The following is a 17918-nucleotide window of genomic DNA, read 5'->3' as shown; positions in this document are numbered from 1 at the left end:
CTGGAAGCAGAGCAGCAGCAAGCAGCGATGCCCCTGCCAGCGGCTTAGCTCCTCTGGTGTCTCTGCTCAAGTCCCCAGGTGAGCCCACTGGCACATCCACGCTGCCCAGAGGCACGGCTGCGGGACACCAAGCCCAGGGAGCCTCCCTGGCTGGCTGGGGGGAACCGGGGCCTGGGAAGTCACGCGAGGCAAGAACTCAAGCTGTTCAGACAGCCCCTCAGGTGGCATTTTGGAGCCTCAATATTTCATCCTGCCAAAGGACCTGGCGTACGCTGGGAAGTCAACGGCATTGATCTCAGACAGTAAATCGATGGGTCCTTCCTGCCCGGGGGAGCGTGACCTGCCAGCCCGCGCTCCCTGGCATTTTCATGACATTTGCTGAGCCACATCTCTGAGGACAGATTGATCACCACCGCTCTGGAGGCAGCTCCCCCTCCGCAATGGCCCCAGACCCAGCTCAGCCCGAGCATCCTGGACACCGGGAATGGTGCACACCTTCCCTGTCATTGAGTGCCCGCAGCCCGCCCGGTCCCGCAGAGCTGCCGCAGCAGCAGAGCCCACAGGTAGAGCTGGTGGGACACCCCTGGCGCCCATCACCCTGGCACATGGGCTACCTGTCACCCCCCAGGAGGACGGCCCAAGTCCAGTCCTGTGTTGGGAGCAGAGCTGGGTCCTGGGGGGCACAACAAGGGCACAAATCAGGCCAACGACTCTTTTTAATTCTCAGTGAGGCTCAGCCCATGCAGGGCAGGGATGGAGGAGGGCTCCCCACATTCCCCGGGGTGCAGGGTTCCACGCAAGCTGAGGAAGAGGAGGGTAGCACCCACCAGCAGCACATTGGAGGTGGGGAGATCGGGGCACATTTGTGGGGCAGGGGGAAGGTGCGGAGCTGTGCCCCAGTGCTGCAGGGAGGCTGGGGCTCCCGTTGTCCTGTATTTCCCCCCTGCAGGCTCCAGCTCTGGAGGGAGCAGCCGTGTTCCTTCCCTTGCTGGGGGACTGGGGTGGGATCAAGGATCCATATTGGCACCATACGGCCAGACACCGGCTGGCACTACTGAAGGGATGTGCAAGGAAAGCAGGGGCACATCAGTGCCAGAGGGCCCTGGGGACATCTCAAGGGAGAAGGCACCCACAGACCTTTTTCTTCTCACTCCATGCTGTTCAAACCTCTCTGTCCCCGTGGGTCTCAGCCCAGGTGTGAGCACCTCTCTGGGCACCCATCCAGCACGGTGTCTCTAAACAGCCCAGGGTGCCTGACACCCGTGGGCTCATGCCGCTGGGCTGGGAGGGATGGGATGTTTTTGGGGATTGCTAGCATATCCCTGCCATAGAAGTCAGCTGTCTCCACACCACGAGGGATGCCCTGGCCTTGGCCAGCCCCAGTGCTGAGCGCAGTGGGTGCAACACATCCAGGGCACAGCATGGCCACCGCCGCCACGTCCCCAGAGTAGCGCTGCCGAGAAAACCAGCCTTCACATCCCAGCGGGACGGCAGAGAGGTGGGGACTCCTCCATCTCTCCTGTCCCTCTCCCCACCACGGGATGGGTGCCACAGTCAGATGGATGCTGGTGGTGGGGAAAGCTGGTCCCAGTCCCGCTGTGTCCTCCCACTCTTCAGCAGAAGGACATTGCGTGGGTGGTGGCCTGGCCCCCCTCCACCTCCTCCAGCTCGTACTCGGCATCGGAGAGGGGCAGCCCGTTGGCACCAGGCATGGGCTCGCACTCGGTGCTGCGGGTGGTGGTGTGGGTGATGCTGGGTGAGTATTTCCGTGACCGTGGCAGGTGGTGGCCACGGTGGCACATCACCTCCTTGAACATCTCCCGGAAGCGGGTGGACATCAGGTTGTACAGGATGGGGTTGACCGCCGAGCTCAGGTAGAAGAAGACGCCCGAGATGATGTGGATGTACTGGAACATGTGGAGCATGTGGCTGGTCCAGGTGGAGACGAAGCTCCAGACAAGGCGGTCGGTGTGGAAGGGGGCCCAGCAGATCCCGAACACCACCACTAGCACAACTGTGGGGAGCCGAAGAGCTGGTGTTATTGGGGGGACAGGGCTAACCTACTTGGAGACCTCCAGTCCCTAACCCGAGTGCTGCCCCATTTTGGCTTTAGATATAGCAAAGAACACCCAAAAAAAGCACAGGAGAGAGGAAGGGGGAGAGGGGAAGGGGCCCCCCAGTGCCTTTTTGACTTGCCGTGGAGGGGCTGGAGGTCTGGACAAGATCTCTCTTCCTCCATCTCCTGCCAGGGCTGCTCCAGGTGCTGCTGCACCACACTTCTCCGCTCCTGTCAGCCATCAGCTGGCCTTGCCACAGACCCAGGGCCATGCAGCACGGCTGGGGGACACCCCTGTGGGCATCCAGCCTCTGGGCACCCTGCCACCTCCGCTGGCAAAGTCCAAGGAGCAAGAGCTATTTGCTCCTTCTCCTTTTTTTTTTTTTTTTTTTTTTTTTTTTTTTTTTTTTTATAACCCAGCACTGCTGATGGAAAGGAAAGGGGGTGATGTATAGGTGGCCCTGGGGTCCCCTGCCCTGCCACACCTGTGCCACACTGCATCTCTGCAGCACACGGGGACAGGTCCCTCTTTGTTCCCCTCCCAGCCACAGTGCCGGGGGAAGTGGAGTTCCCACTTGTCTGGGACGTGGTGAAGAATCAGCCCTGGCCCCGCTGATGGACTGGGCTGGGCAACCCGCCATCGCTGTCACGGGGCTGGGAGCACACGGAGGTCAGCGCGCTGGGGAGAGACGGCTACCCAAGAGCAGCCAGCTCCCGCTGCCAGGAAGGGGGCCAAAGGCTGCGGGGATGGGGCTGGGGAGCAAGGACACAGAGCAGTGGGTCAGAGAGATGCTCCAGTCCAGCCTTGGGTCAGTGTACCACTGCCCCGGGACAGTCGCAGCAGCTGCAGGGCTGGGTAGGAATTGTCCCTGTCTGGGAAATCCCACTGCCACCACCAGCATGCGAGGTTTGGGCTGGGGAATGGGGAGCAGGTTTCCCTATCCCAAGCTACCTCCTTTGCCTTTCTCACCCAGGACTTTCCTGGAGGAGGGGGAGCTCTCATGGCTGGGAAAAGCTGGCACAAGCAATCCCCACTGCTGGACCAGAGCCACCAGAGTGGCCTTTGCCCCGTCACCCTGCAGCCTTCCTCTGGGATGACCCAGCCTCGGTGCTCTGGACTGGCCGTGCCTCAGTTTCCCCCCCCAGCACCCTCCCAACACAGCCGTGGGAGATACCTCCTGGCTCTGCCCAGCCCCAGCATCAGACTCACACAGCATCTTCGTGACCTGCCTCCTCTTGACTTTCTTCTGCCCGCGAGAGTTGCGACAGTCGTGGCCGCTGCCAGACTTGGCTCCCAAGGCCTCCAGCATCTTTTCTTTCTTGAGCTGCAGGCCAATAAGCAAGTAGAGGACGCTGATGGTCCCCATGGGCAGGAAGAAGAAGATGATGGTGGTAATCTGGATGACGAGGTTGTAGGTCAAGCGTGGCTTCACCAGGGTGCAGATCTCCGAATTGGGCACCCTCCCCCGGCCAGGCACGTAGAGAGGCTGCAGCCCATGGAGGCTGGTGTTGGGGATGGAGCAGATAACCGACAAGATCCAGATGGTGACGATGACCCTCTTGGCATGGTTCCTGGTCACTACGTACTTGGCCTTGAGTGGGTGCACCACGGCAATGTAGCGCTCCACGCTCAGCGCCGTGACGTTGAGGATGGAGGCGAAGCAGACGGCCTCAAAGAGCAACGTCTTGAAATAGCAGCCGCTGGCGCCCAGCAGGAAGGGGTAGTTGCTCCACATGTCGTACAGCTCCAGCGGCATCCCCAGCAGCAGCACCAGCAGGTCGGACACGGCCAGGCTGAACAGGTAGTAGTTGGTGGGTGTCCTCATGAACCGGTGCCGGAGGATGACGATGCATGTGAGCGTGTTGCCCACGGCTCCCACCACAAAGATCAACAGGTAGATGACACAGACAGGGACAAAGAAGCTGGACCGTCGAGGTCCCAGGTACTTATCCCGCAGCTGTTCCTCTGTCAGGTTGGCATCCTTGAGGTCAAACAAGGTCTCTGAGTGAGTCCTGTTGCAGAAATCAGGGCTGATGGGCTCCACGGGAAAGTCTTCCTGGGGCAGGGGGAACCTGGGGCTGGAGCAGTTGATGTAGGGATTCATGGCTGCAGAGAGACGGGGAGGTTTTCAGGATGCTTTCCCAACCCTTCTGTTCCCCCTGTTCTCTCTGCCCCTTTCCCCATTGGTGTCAGGATGCTGCTGATGACCATAGCTCTTCACCCTTGCACACATCCTGCCCCAGCCACAGATTTTCCTTTAGGAAACCACCCCAAATCTTCCCTCAAACTCACTCCAGGGTTCCCAAGAGCTCCTTGCCCCAGTTCCCATCCACAAACAACTCTATCAGGTCCCCAGCCCACCTTGGTCCCTTTACCCTGTCACTGGGGGGAGGTCAGCAGGGCTGTCCCCTCTATCTGCCTCTGAAGCAGAGCAGGATACAGCCCCAAAGCCAACTCCCAGAACTGATCCTGGCTCCAACTCTATCGGCCATGCAGAGGGCCTGACGGGACGACCATAAAACAGCCAGAGGGAAAATTGATTTTCCAACCCAAGAAGGTCTTACAGCTTGTTGGAAAGCTCCAGATGCAGGAATAGGTCTCACCACCCCTGTCCTGGATGGGGTTGGGAGGGGATGGAGACTTCACTGCCTTAAGAGGCAGGTTAATAAAATCCTCCTGCTGCTCTTCCTTTGGATCTCAGAGAAGCTTCCTGCCCTTATCCACCTTCTCCCCCTTATCCTCTGTCAGCAGAGAGGCTGGCGGGTGAGCTGGGGGGTGCCGAGGGCTTCTCTCCCACTGCTGGGCAAGCAAAGCTCGGTGCTGAGACCCAACTTCTGCCGGGGGCTGGCTCCTTGTTTGTAAAGCAGCACTGCCAAAAAGATGTTCTTCAGAAAGAGAGAGGAAATAACGTTAAAGTAATAAATTCCATTGACTCTAAGAGAGTTCCGGGGAGGGCGGCACGGCCATCTCCAGCCCCACCAGCAGCAGGGATTTGCCATCTGCGTGGCCCCCGTGGCAAGGCACCGATCAGCCCCGCTGCCGTTCTGACTCTGCCAGGCGTGGGGGCCCGGGCAGCGCCCGGTTGTCCGGGCTCATCCTGGGGGGGGGAGATGCAGATGCAGCTTCCTGGGGTCTCCCCGCTTCCAGATGTGCAACCTCTGGATCACCCGAATCACTCCCCCGTGGAGCAGGTGGCTCCAGCCGGCTCCCATCACACTTCGGTTGCAAGGAAGTTGCTGTGTTTGCAGCATCCCCCCCTCTCCCTGCACCCAGTGTCTGTCTGTCTGTCTGCACTCCTGCCTGTCCTCTGCGCTCACACCCCGACCAGCTGATAACCCCCCCCCCACTCACAGCGCAACACTCCTGCTCCGCAGCCCCACGCACACACACAAATACATGAACGCACACACACTCACGCTCCGTGTCCCCGCTCCACCCGCGGCTCTCCTCTCCTCCAACACGTGCTTTACCGGTCCGAGCCCAGCCTGGACCCGGCGGAGCCCACGGACGCCCACTCCCGCCCCGGAGCCCGCATCCCGTGGGCGGCCGCTCCCGGCCCCCCCCCGGGCTCCGCCGCCCGCTCCGTCTGTGGAGAAGAAGGGCTGCCGGCTGCGGAGCGGGGCGGGGGCTCCCCAGCCCGCCCCGGCCCCCCGGAGGTGGGGAGGAGGCGGCGGTGGGAAGGGCACGGTAAGGGGGGGGGGGGAAAGTGTCGGAGTAAGGAGGGAGGCAGCTGCGCATCGCTCCGCGGCTCCGTGCGACAGCAGAGGGCACTGCCAGCCCGCGGGACGCGCAGGCACCCGTGGGCGCAGGTACACGCGTGGTTCCCTTCATCCCCTCCGAGGGGGCAGGGCCCAGGGGGACCCGGTCCCCCCCACCCAAAAGGATAACACCTTGAAGGGCTCCAGCACCCCGGGGACCCTCCTCCGTCCAGCCTGTGCCAGCACCAGGACACTGCCCCCGGGGTCCTGCACCCCCAAATCCCGCTCCTGATGCCAGAGCGCACAGCGATTGGGAGCAGAACGTCTCGCCCTGGCTTCCTGCCCTACAGCCCAAGAGGGAAACTGAGGCACGGCGTTCCTATCTCTGCTCTCCTTCCCAGGAAGCCCGGTGCCCGTGGGAGCGCTCCACCTCGCCACTGTCGTGCAGGGAAGCAAACGGAGCCTGGTTGCACCCAGGGATGGTTGGCAGCATGCAGGTTGGTGCAGATGTCCCCAGGGCCACTGGACACAGCCTGTCACTGGGGCAGAGCACCCAGCGCAGCCCCTGCTCAGGAGCCACCCATGAGGATCCCACACCATGGCACGCACGGTGCTCCAGAGCACCCTTGGGCTGCAGGGTGCTGAATGCACTCTGAGGGTGATGTGACACCCCATTTCCCTGCCAGCCAGTGAAATAAAGTCAAATGAGAATGGCAGGAGACAGTGTCCAGGGGAAAGAAGGGGGATAACAGGTGGGGACAGTGTGCTCAGACCAGCCCAAGAGATCCCCCAAAGCCCTGGAGGAATTTTTCCTCCCCAGTTTAACAAGACACAAAGATCCTAAAAGCCTTGAGAGTGCCTGGCCTGGCCTCTGTGTACCCTGTCCCTCTGCACAAGCTGGCAGCAAAGGCAAAACCAGCCCACGGCCTCCTTGGCCTGTGGTGCTGGAGTGATGGATCTGTGCCCAGCTCTGTCCCTGTTGGGTGATGATGACGGGGGGAAGAAAGGCCACGGGGATGCCCACAGAGCCATCGCTGTGGCACTGCATGCCAGTGCCAGCCCCGAAGGGCCATGTGTCTGGGTCTGTAGCAGAGCTCAATGCTTTTGCTCAGAGGAATTTCAGAGCAGGCGAGGGGCAATAGGACAAGACCAGTGAAGCTCTGGACTAGCCTTAAGCTTGCCTTGCCTGTGCTCCCAACAGCAAACAGGCTGCAAACAGAGGGGAGGTGGTGGAACAACCATGCAGAGGGCAGAAAGGGTTCAGGGCTGCCCTGAGACATGATTTTCCTACGGAAATCATCTCCCACAGCACAGGAGAGGAACTACTGAAGCCAAAAGGCTGGAGGGTAAATGGATGTAAACAAGACATTACGCAAGGGAAAAAACCAAGTTGGAAATAGTGTCTGAAACTGGGAGGGAGAAGAGATGCTGTCTACTCCTACAGGAGTGAAGGCGAAGAAACCTCATCCCCTCTGGGAACGGAGACAAGCTAAAACCCAGGGGTTTATGTCACAGGGTTGGTGACAGCAGGGACAGGACACAGGGACAGCAGCCAGGTGATGCCAGCAGGGGCTTGACAGATGCCAGGGTGGGTGACAGTGCCAGGGAGCTGGCACACCGCAGGCCACAGTCCCTGGGTGGCAGAGCCAGAAACAGTAGCTGATGGGCACAGATTTCTGTCCCTGCCTCCAGACTGTGCACAGGCTGCTTTTTCCCCAGGGGATACCCGAGGTGGGAGACAGATTTGATCCATCCTGGTGCAGAGGCAGGTTGTGCTCTACCACTGGAGGCACCAGGAGCCTGAGCACAAACACACTTGAGGGATTGCATCAGGGGATGAAGCATCCCTGGAAATCTCTCGTTCTTCATCCTTTCTCTCTCCTTTCCATCCCCCATCTGCCTCTCCCCGTTTTCTGGTCGCCCTGCTGAGCGTGCACACACACACACGCAGCCGGCTCCCAGCAGCTCCCCGGGCTCTGCGCACTGCAGCACGGCCATCTCCCCCATCCTTGGGGCAGAGGCTGTTCCCTGCATGCAGCCACAATGCCTCCTGTCCCTGTCCCAGTCCTCGCCCCTGCCTGGGCTTTGCTGCAGGGCAGTCCCTGGAGCTCTGCACCCGCACCCTTGGTCCCTGCAGAGACCCCCATGGGAATGAGGGGATGTCTACTGGGACTGGGGCACTTGGAGGTTGCTTGGGTTGGAGCAGAACAATGGAGATGCTGCTGAGCTCTTACCAAACTTCAACATCTGTTTCCCTGCAGTCCCCTTCCCTAGCTGAAGGCAACAGGCATGTGGGTAAGGATGGTCTGGGAGGAGCAAGGACCAGACAGAACTCCATTCACTCAGAGCTGAACCATGGGTTCATCTGTCACCCTCAAGTTGCCAGATCCTGGCTTCCAGGTGGCAACAGATCTCTGTTGCACTCACCCATTGTCCAGATTTCCCAGTCCCAGTTTTGCTGGGACACCAGAACCACTGGACCAGGGGTCCTTCTCCCTTTGCTTCCCCTTTTCCTCCACCATTCCCATTAACATGCTGGCACATCCCCCATAACTGAGGCCTCAACAGCTGCTCCCACCCTATCTGCTGTCATATCTCTCTGGGAAGGGTTGGTGGCTCTCACAGACATCACTTCTTTTCCTCGGCATCTCTGTTTCTTGCTACCCCCCCTCCCCACACCTCAAGTCCTCACAGGCCTGACAGAGCTTCAGACTGATCCATTCTGGTTTTCAATTTTCTGATAAATCAAATACTCAGATGGCAGCAACCCCTTTCTACTATCGCTCCCCCACTGCTTAAAGAGGGTAAACTGCACACGGGAGCATGACCCTTCAGCCTATTTCCCTTTTCAGGCACTTTATTATATTAACGCTGCTGGGGGGAGACAACATGTCCAGCAGCACACCAAAATCCTCTCCTCACTGCAACATGTTGGCCACAGCCTGGCTGTTTCCATGACCAGAGCATCACTGGGCTGGGCAGGAAACTTCAGCAGCAAGTTGGCAAGCCAGGGGCACCCACAAGGCTCCCTACATAACCCCAGCCCAAGGGATCTCCTTGATCTTCCTCCCCCCAAGTCTTCCTCCTGGCCGGGTCCCTCCACATGCAGGTTAAGGCCAGCACACAGAGGTTGAACGAGGCCGGCTCTGCAGCATCACCAGGAGAATTAAGAGGCCAAAAGAGAGGATAAACAGTGGCTTTGAACCTTGAGAGCTGCAGCCCTAATAATCAACAGCATCCACTCCCGGCTCTTCTCAAGGGTACATCACTCACAATAATTGCAGGGCAGACCAGCGCAGCCTTTTTTACAGAGCTGTCTGTGCTCCATCTCCCCCTCTCTTCCCCTGCTTTGCAGTTTTAATTAACACCCTCTGGTCCTGAGCACAAAAAGCCACCAAGCCACATAGTGACACTGCACCTGAGAGGGAAACTGAGGCACAGACAGACACTTGTCCCCTCCATGCCATCATGCAGCAGGCAAGAGCCCCCGGGGTGCATCCCTCACTGCCACTGAAACAAGGGGATGAGCAGCCCCTCCACAGGATATGGCTGCAGCAAATCTGCCCACGCAGGGATAGCCAGCACAGACAGAATGGGTTTATAAAGCTCTAGGACAGAAATAAACCATTTCCCCTTGGAGAACAAGCAAATCTATTGGCCATGGGGATGTAAGAGGGGTTTCTCTCCCCCCTGGGAGCTGCCTATTCAAAGGTGACTCTCTCTGGTCACCTGAAGGTGATGTGTCCAGAAGGTACATTTCAGAGCAGGAGAGTGCTCATTTTGGTGCTCAAAGCCAAGAATGGCCACTCAGACCTGCAGGACACCAAACAGAATGCTGGACCTGGGCAATTTTGCAGTAAGGTAGCTAGGGGTGAATGCAGGTCAGTGGGGTGGCCTTTCCAAAGCAGTGCTGCTGTCATTTACCCAGCAGAACCCACCCACACATCCTTGTCTGGTGTGGGACACCCTCCTCTAGTAATTTTTTGACCATCACCACTCTGTGCATTTCCAGTCACTAGCTTTCTAGAGGCCTTTTACCTCCATGCAAAAGTTGTTCCCGCTCCCAGAATCTCATCTCAGCATCACTACCTCCCTCTCCCCTCTTGTGCAGTCAAAGCAGGCAACTTAACCTCTCCCACTAGTGGCAGCTCTTTATAGATTTCCAAGTCCCCTTTTCTGAGATGCCCATAACTTGCCAGCACCCTTGCCCTCACTCTCCTGGGACAGCTAACCCCATTCCTGTGGGATGCAGGGCTGGTACCCCAGGATGCTCTTCTTCTAGAGATGGGAACAGGGGGCTGGGCTGCTGCTCATAGCAGTCACCCCACGAGCCTCCTCCCAGCAGTAACCACTGCAACTAAAGTCCCACAGCTCATCTGAAAAATTGCTGGGGAGGGGCATTTCCACTCCATCCCAAACTGGGCTCAAAGGAGGGAAAAAAAAAAAAAGAAAAAAGAAAAAAAAAAAAAAAAAGGACCATTTCAATGCTCACTGGGATAAAAGCAATCAGCTTTCTAAGGAGCAGCAAAATTGGCCTCTGCCCCATGACAAGTGTCCCCCAGGTCTGCTGGGGGGACCAGGAAGGCAGGCACTCTCCAATCAGGTATTTGGGTTCCATGGCAACCACAATTTTGCTAATCAGGACCCACACAGACAAAAAGCACTTTTTCACCTGGCAGGAGCACTGGACTTCTGCAGGTTCCCATCAGGACGAGTTGCCCAGGGGTGCGGTCTCAGCTGTGCCCCCTGCAGTGATGGAGCAGGATGAAGGCTGGCTGCAGCCGGGGCATCCCAATCAGAAGCCACACAGTCCCAATGCTTCATCCCCCATCTAGCATGAGGCTGGAGACTATGTTATTCTACCAAGGCCAGGATGAATCACTGAACATCAAAAAAGCATCAGGTTATTTCTCCCCAAGCTGCAGATGCGTCTGTCGGCCAGGGCTTTGCTAATAACATGCAGTTTTCCTGCCTCCCCCTCACCACCTCCTTTGGCTCCTGTCTGACACTTCCCCGTGTCTCCACACAGGGTTGGCAGACGTGGCAGAGCAACCAGCAATGGAGATGGCATTTTGTACCTGGAGAGGAGGGGTGCAGCCCCCAGCCCCGTGCTCAGGGCACAGCTACCTCTGTGTTTTCCTTAAACTGGAAAATCCCAGCTTGGGGAGGATGAAAGGCAGCCCATAACAGGGCTGCAGCAGAGTGCTCTGAGGGCCCAAGGGGCAGCAAACAAGCCATGATGGAAATTCCTCATTCTGGCTGAAATCTGCTCCATGGCAAAGACTGCAGCACACTCGGTGGGCAGGAGGGACCCAGCGCCTGGCCAAACCAGCTCTGCCTTTGCTCAGCAATACAGCTAAACCAAGGGACACCATCTGAAAATATCCCAGCCAACCCCTAATGAGCTTGGGATCACCTCAGCTACAGTAAGACTTTCTCTGAAGCACATTTAAATGGATCATGAATCCAGGGCATCTTCCCAAGCAGCAAGAAATCACTTTTGGGGCTCTATTTATTAATTTCCAAACCTCCTCCTGTGTGAGTTATCAAAAATAGATAACTACATGGAGCTGCACAGGGACAGCCTCTCTCCCCTACCTTTGTTTCAGAGCCACTTTGCGTGTGCAGGTTGATTTAAGGTGCCTGCTTGGTGTCATAGGATTGAATGCCAGGGATTTTCTTACTTCTCCCACCCAGCTCATGGTAGATATTAATTCCCTGCCTATGCAGGACTTTCAGCACCCAATTCATAAGCCTTTAAACGGGACTGGAAAAACGACTCTCAGCTGGAAGGGAAAATGGCCACTCATTTGCAAAGAATACCAGGCGAGGAAATAACATCTCTGTGATGGGATCCCACACCACACAGGGACTCGCTCTCCGAGTCAAGATCAAAATCTCCAGCCACAAAAAACCCAACAAGCTACAAAAACATCCCAGTGAAACAAACATGGCAGCAAATAGAGATGTAGACTAGAAAGAGGTAAGCTCACAGGGTCTGCATGGTTTGTCCCTGAAGTAATTTGCAAATGAGCGTGTCCTAGGGCTGAGGGACAGGGCCATGGGGGTAGCAGAGACAGGGTCTGCTGCAAGTGTTGTCTTCTTCATGGTGTTATCTCCAGACACTGATTTAATCATCACATTAGTGGCACCACAGTTTTCCTTATTGCTTCATGCCTTTGCAGCATGACAACTGGCAACTGGGGAGGGTAGGAGTATCTTACACTGGTTGCTGGTACCTTTACTGGTTCACTGGGAGGAAAAAGGTCTGGGGTAAGAGGGTGGCTGCTTTGGGAAGAAGAACAGGGAGCCCTCCCCACATCTGCAGCATCTTCTCCCAGGCTACAGGAAAAGTTGCATGGGGCAGGTAGGAGAAGTGAGAAGGCTTTGGAGAGTGTCACAGCGACCTGATGGCTACCCTGTCACCTGAAATGTCAGGGCAACCCCAGACATGGTATTTCAACCCTGTATGGACCCTGGCGCTGATGGTAAGTGGGGAATCTCCTGGCAGAGCTGGGCTCAGCGTACCTGACTGGCAGCCAAAGGTGCTGCCCATCCTCCCTACAGACCTGCCTGTCCCACATGCCTCATTCAAAGCCCTTTTCACATGGCCACAGAGCCCAACTGCCAGGCATGGGAAAAGGATGCTCTCCATCTTCTCTATGCAAGAAGTACCACGCTCTGTTCCAGGTCCTGGGACAAGTTTTTACTCTAAGCCTTACTTTCCAGGCACTGATAAACTTCAGGGCCTGACTTTTCCAGGCTTGAATTCATCTTTTGGATGCAGAACAACTTAAAAGTGGGACACATGCACATACTTTCATTTTTTTCCAGTGAAAAGTTTATGCTTCAGCTAGAGCGAATCAAAACTCAAGGCACACCATGAGCTCTCAGGAATGCCAATGCAGCAACTTTAGCATGAATGGAAGTAGCCTGAGCACCAGGAGGAAAAAACCTCACAAATCTGAGCAAACAGCCTGAAATAGTTCTGCCTGCTGAGAAGAAGAAATCTAGCAAATTGGGGGAGCTGGCAGGGTTCATCTCTGAGCACAGGCAGCAAACGGCACCTCAATTTGTAAGGCAGCTGCCAGCAGCGCTGCCTGCTAGAGAGCAGAGGATGCTTGGGCTCCACTGAGGAGGATGAGGACAACAGATCCAGCCCCTCCAGAAACTTGTAGTGTGTTGCTGCCAGCAAACTGGAGCCAGATACAAGGAGAACTCCAGGGCAAGCTCCCAGCTCTTTGCATAAGCTTACTGTCTCCTTTGGGCATGATGCTTGGTTCAGGGATAAGGGTCCATTGGGGAGGCCAGGGAGACTGAAGCATCCAGGAAATCTGATTTCTGCTCTGGAATGGATCAGCTATATCATGACATGATGGACAAGAAGCACATATAAGAGAAATACTGCCAATGCTGCCTTCCACGGCTTGCTCATCAGTGCTGTAACACACCTCCTTTAGCCCAGTGTCACAACCCCACCACCCACCCCCTCCTCCCTGCAGCCCTCACCAGCCCCTCTTTGGCCACATTCATACAGGGTGGGACACAGGGAGAAGATCCAACCTCTGTCTACCATCACCATAAAACACAGTAGCCATACCTGGGGATGCTGTCGAATCCACCCACTCAGTGTGGCACAGGAGGGGCTAAATGAGAAACCACAGGGTGAAGTCACATCAGCTTAATTACGGTGTAACATGTATTCTGATGGACTGAAGCCAGAGGTGGGGACATGGGCACTAGCAGGTTAAGTGGACACGTGTGGGGCAATGGGTCCATATGATACCCTGGGAGACTACAGCAAGACACCAAAGTCACCCTGCCATTAGCTGAGACCTCGGGTACACCCAGGGGATGGAAGAAGATTAAGCATGATAATTCTCTGTGAGTGGAGGGATAGAGATGAGAGACTCTCAACCTGAATTCCACACTCAGAAAAAAAAAAAAAAAAAACAAAAACAGAATGAATAATTAAACATCCCACCTGCAAGCACTGAGGATAACCCCAAACCCACACCTCACAAGTGGAGCTGATCCAGTTGGTCCAGTTCCCCACTCCAGCAGGATGGCAGTCGGTTGGTGGGTGAAAGCTGTCAGGCTGGCACAGCCGCACCACAGGAAAACTCCCAGTACTGTCCAGTACAACATGCACCCCAAACCAGGGAACAGGCTGTGGGGTGACTGCACACACCCACACTTCTGCCCAGACATGCTGCTACCCCAGTTCCAAGCCTGGAGGCAGCAGGATCCCCTCCCGCCCTATTAGCCCTTCCTACAGCCTCTCCCCAGCCCACCCAAGGAACCAGCCCACCCACCCTCAGCCCCTTTATAGCCCTGGGCCAGCTGGGCTGGGCTGGGCAGCACCTGGGTGAAGGGATGGGCTGAATTAACCCTCTACTTGTCAGCCAGCAGCCTAATGCCACCCTCACCAGCAGCTCTAGAGGAGACCGTTGGGGACATCCACACGTTTCAACTGCCCTGTCTCACCCCATCCCACCAGTCCACTCTCCCATGTCTCAGTTTCCCTCTGTGCCCCCACCTGCCACTGTGATTCTAGGGAAATCCCCGTTTTCTCCTCTTTTCCCTCCTTGAGGTGTTTCCCAGACAGGCAGGCATCTTTCCCCATCCCAGCTGGCCCACCACAACACTTGGGGTATGCACACCCTGCTTCCAGCATCTCTGGAACTGGTGGGAAGGGTCTGGGACACAAACTCAACCCACAAAGGGTTTCCCTCCCACTGGCCCTGCAGCTCTCGGATGGGGCTACCCAGTCAGGCTTGGTGGCCTCCCAGAAGCTACTTGGCCTCTGGTTGCTTCCCATGCCCCCAGGTCCCCAGGAGCTGGGCATTACCAGCTGCTCTACTGGGAAGACAGGATTAAATGCCAGAGCTGGCTGGGATTTCCTTTCCCTGCCGTGCCAGGCTGCTCTGGCAGCAGTGCTGAGTGGCAGCATGGTGCCGCCTGCCTGGATTTGGCCAAGATCCCATTTATCCCATAATTTTCCCTGGCCCACGTCCTCTCTCCTTCTTTCTGGCACCATGGTAGCCCCCAGATCTCAGCCCCAGCCTCTGATGTACCCAAAATCTCCCTCGTGCAGGTGAGGGGCTGGGACCCCCAGACCTTCTGGCCAATGCAGAAAGCAGCAGATTTCAGTGGAAATCAGGAACTTGGAGAAGACTTTGGTGGATTAGATACATAGCCAAAACATGGCACCTGATTCACTCAGGACTGGTGTGAATCCCATCCCACGTGGCAGCCACTAATAATGGGCTTTAAATAAATGAGCAAATGCTGGGCAAATGGGAGAGATTTTCCTCCGCCACCGTGCAGCACTGCCTGTGATATTTCTTCTCCGACTCTCCCTCCACCCACTTCCTGTGCCCAGCTGGCAGGTTATTTCCATCCTGCTCCTTTTTCCCACCAGTAATGTGTCGGACGCTACCCAAGCCCAGGGAGTGGCGAGGTGTGAACAGGAAAGAGCTTCTGGTGCGATGCCACGAGCTGCCATTCCAAGAGCACCAGGAGTATTGTTTCAAACCCTCCTTTTCTGGTACTTTACGTCTGCATTAATTTAGTGGACTTTAATTTAGTGGATATTAACACAGTGGACTAATTACGTCCACTCTAAAGTGATCAGAGCAGAGTTTCTTCATCCCCACTCTGGGTTTGGACATGGTGCTGGGTGATGAATTGAACTGGGAGGAACCCACCTGTCAGAGGAGCGATTTGGGATCACCCCAAGGTGCGGGGAACACCTTCTTTGCTGTTGCAGTCACTGCTTCCAGACACGACCGGCTTCAAATTCACTGCACAAGCAGCGGGGTTGGAGGGGAGCACTGGCAGTGGGGTACAGCCCCCCAGGACAGGGGCTGCGAGCCCCCCCGGACAGACCACGGAGGGATAGACATGCTGTTTTTTCTCCCCGCGGTGTGTGGCGGCTGGAATGGGGTTTCCTAACAGGTTGGCTTTGCAAGCCACATGGAGGGGGTGACAGTCCCCGTTTGGGGCTGTGGCGTGGCCCGGCGCCCCGACGCCGCAATGATGGGCGGCCGTAACCGTGCCGTGACCGCGGTTCATGGCATTTTGGCTCCCTCTGGTGGAAACACGTGGGAGCTCCGGCGTGTCCCACAGCCATGGGCCACCATTAGCCACCAGCTGGCCCCGCCGGTGTGAGGGTCCCGGGCAGGGCGGGCATTTGCCGGCATCCCCGCTGCACCGCCGGGGCGGGGGGGGGGGGGGGGGGGGGGATGGGGGTGTCGCGCAGCCCCCAGGGACCGGGGCGCCAATACCCCCCACGGCTGGAAACGGGTGCAGCCGGTGATGGGGACACACTGGGGACATGCTGGTATAGTCACACCCTGGGAAAAGTGGGGGGCCTGGAGCATGCCCCCAATCCCGTCACATACTTCCACGTCTGGCCACTTGTGGTCATCTGTTGCCCCCCTTTCTCTTGCCCAGGGGACTTGGGGGGATGTTCCTCACCAGATCAGCAGGAGCATGACTCCTTAACGCAACCACAGTTTCGGGGAGGCCAAAGCAGGTGGGGTACAGCAGTGGGTGTGATGGCGTGGGGAGGGAGGGTGCAGCACCGGTGGCTGAGGGGGAACGGCAGGCGGTGGGCAACGTTTTGTGGGACGTGGGATGGTGGGAGGGGGACATAAACCCCCTCGGTGCTCAGGACAGGCTGGGAAAGCAGCGCTGCCAAGCCTGGTCCCTCCAGCCGGGGAAGGCTGCCGAGCGCAGGGACGGGGACGGGGGGGGGTTGTGGAAGTGTCGTGTGTCCACACGGTGGCACCAGACCCGGAGTGGTGTCCCCAGCCGGAGTGGCACGGCAGGACCCTGCCCGGGGGCCACGGAGCTGGGAGAGACGATGTTTTTTTGGCAGTGCCCCACTCGTGGAGGTGGGGTTAGGGTAAGGGCTGTGCAGCAGCTCCCTGCCAGCAGCTCCTCTCAGCATCCCTCCAGCTTTGGATGCTCCCGCTTTTGCTCCGTCTGTAAAACACGAGGAAGTTGTCTAAAAGCTGGTCCTTGTTTCTCTGCTCCATCCCCTGGTCCCATCTTCTGTCACCTCCCCCTGCAAACCTCACCTTGTGCACAGAGCCACCCTGCCTGGCACCCTCCCCACCCGCAGCAGGGGCAGAGCCTTTCCCCTCCCCACCCCAGCAGACAAAGCAGAGCCCCCTCCCCTGGGAAGGAGGGAGGCGGATGGAAGGGAGCGGGGGCCAGAGGGACTGATCCTGCCCTGTGCTTGAGCAGCTGGCAGGGCACAGGGGAGCTGCTCAGCAGCCACTGCGATTCATTGCTCCAGGTTTGGCAGGTGGGGGCTTTGACAACCCTGTCCTGTCCCACGATGGCCTGGGCAAGGAGAAGGGGCCAGGCTGGAGGCCACTGCAGAGGGCTCAGGAGCACGATGACCGAGCCCATGGCATCCCTACAAACCATCTGGGTTAAGCCATAGGCTATGAGAGGGTCCCAGCTGATCCTGCATCCTCAGTGCCAGCAGGATTAGACCCCAAACCTCTCAGTGGGCAGCCAGGCTCTCCTTCATCCCCAGCACAGCTCTATGCCCCAGGCTGGTGGCTACTGGCCAGGATCCCCTCACTCCTCCACCTGCTGAACTCTTCCCAAGGGATATGGGGGCCTTCCTCTCCCCCCACTGCAGCCAGATTTTCCCCTGAGCCTCTCCCCATAAGGCAACATGCATTAGTAGAGGGTGGGGCCTCCAGATGGGACTTTGGGGAGCCCAGAGTGGGCTCAGGGTACCTCTGATGCATCTCCCCCTTTCCCCATGTACTTCAGCAGGGTGGGGGCTTTCTGCTGCTCACAGCTTTGCTTGCTGCAAAGTTTGCTTAGGCTCAGCGGGGGGTTTTCCTTGGTTTCTGCAGCAGTCCAGTGGGTCCAACACAGCAACGACGCACGCAGTGCTGCCCATGCCATCAGCAGGACAGACACATGTCCCAGATGGGGCTGCGAGCCCCCTCCACCCCCTGCTCCATCCCCCAACCACAGCCCCAGCCAGACCCCTCACCTCCGTGATTTTAGCAGATGAACCCTTCCCTGCTCTCTCCCCAGCTGCCCCCCACACTGGGGAGTCACCTGAGCTCCCCATTCTGCTCCCTGTCCTCATCCCCGTCCCCTTCCTCCCTCAGGAGCCCCCCAGCCC

The 17918-nt window shown here is 57.6% G+C and overlaps 1 protein-coding gene across 2 annotated transcripts; it reads right to left on the bottom strand.

Moving 5' to 3' along the window:
• Positions 1 to 698: 698 nt before the first annotated feature.
• On the bottom strand, positions 699 to 13835 carry NMUR1 (neuromedin U receptor 1). Of its 2 annotated transcripts, none has more exons than XM_042797594.1 (4): positions 13740 to 13835; positions 4622 to 4942; positions 3267 to 4163; positions 699 to 2014 (listed from the first exon to the last, which is right to left on the bottom strand). In XM_042797594.1, exons 3-4 carry the CDS (start codon positions 4159 to 4161, stop codon positions 1614 to 1616), a joined length of 1296 nt encoding a protein of 431 aa, XP_042653528.1. In that variant the 5' UTR covers positions 4162 to 4163; positions 4622 to 4942; positions 13740 to 13835; the 3' UTR covers positions 699 to 1613. The 2 variants fall into 2 exon arrangements, with proteins under 2 accessions (XP_042653528.1, XP_032838318.1); XM_032982427.2 differs by lacking the exon at positions 13740 to 13835 and adding an exon at positions 5474 to 5523.
• Between the last annotated feature and the right edge of the window lie 4083 nt (positions 13836 to 17918).

The sequence above is a fragment of the Tyto alba genome, unplaced genomic scaffold (genome assembly GCF_018691265.1).
Source record: "Tyto alba isolate M040663 unplaced genomic scaffold, T.alba_DEE_v4.0 Super-Scaffold_10, whole genome shotgun sequence".
In the NCBI taxonomy this organism is placed as follows: domain Eukaryota; kingdom Metazoa; phylum Chordata; class Aves; order Strigiformes; family Tytonidae; genus Tyto; species Tyto alba.
Note: the sequence above shows the minus strand (reverse complement) of the source record. Positions and strands in the feature narration are given on the sequence as shown.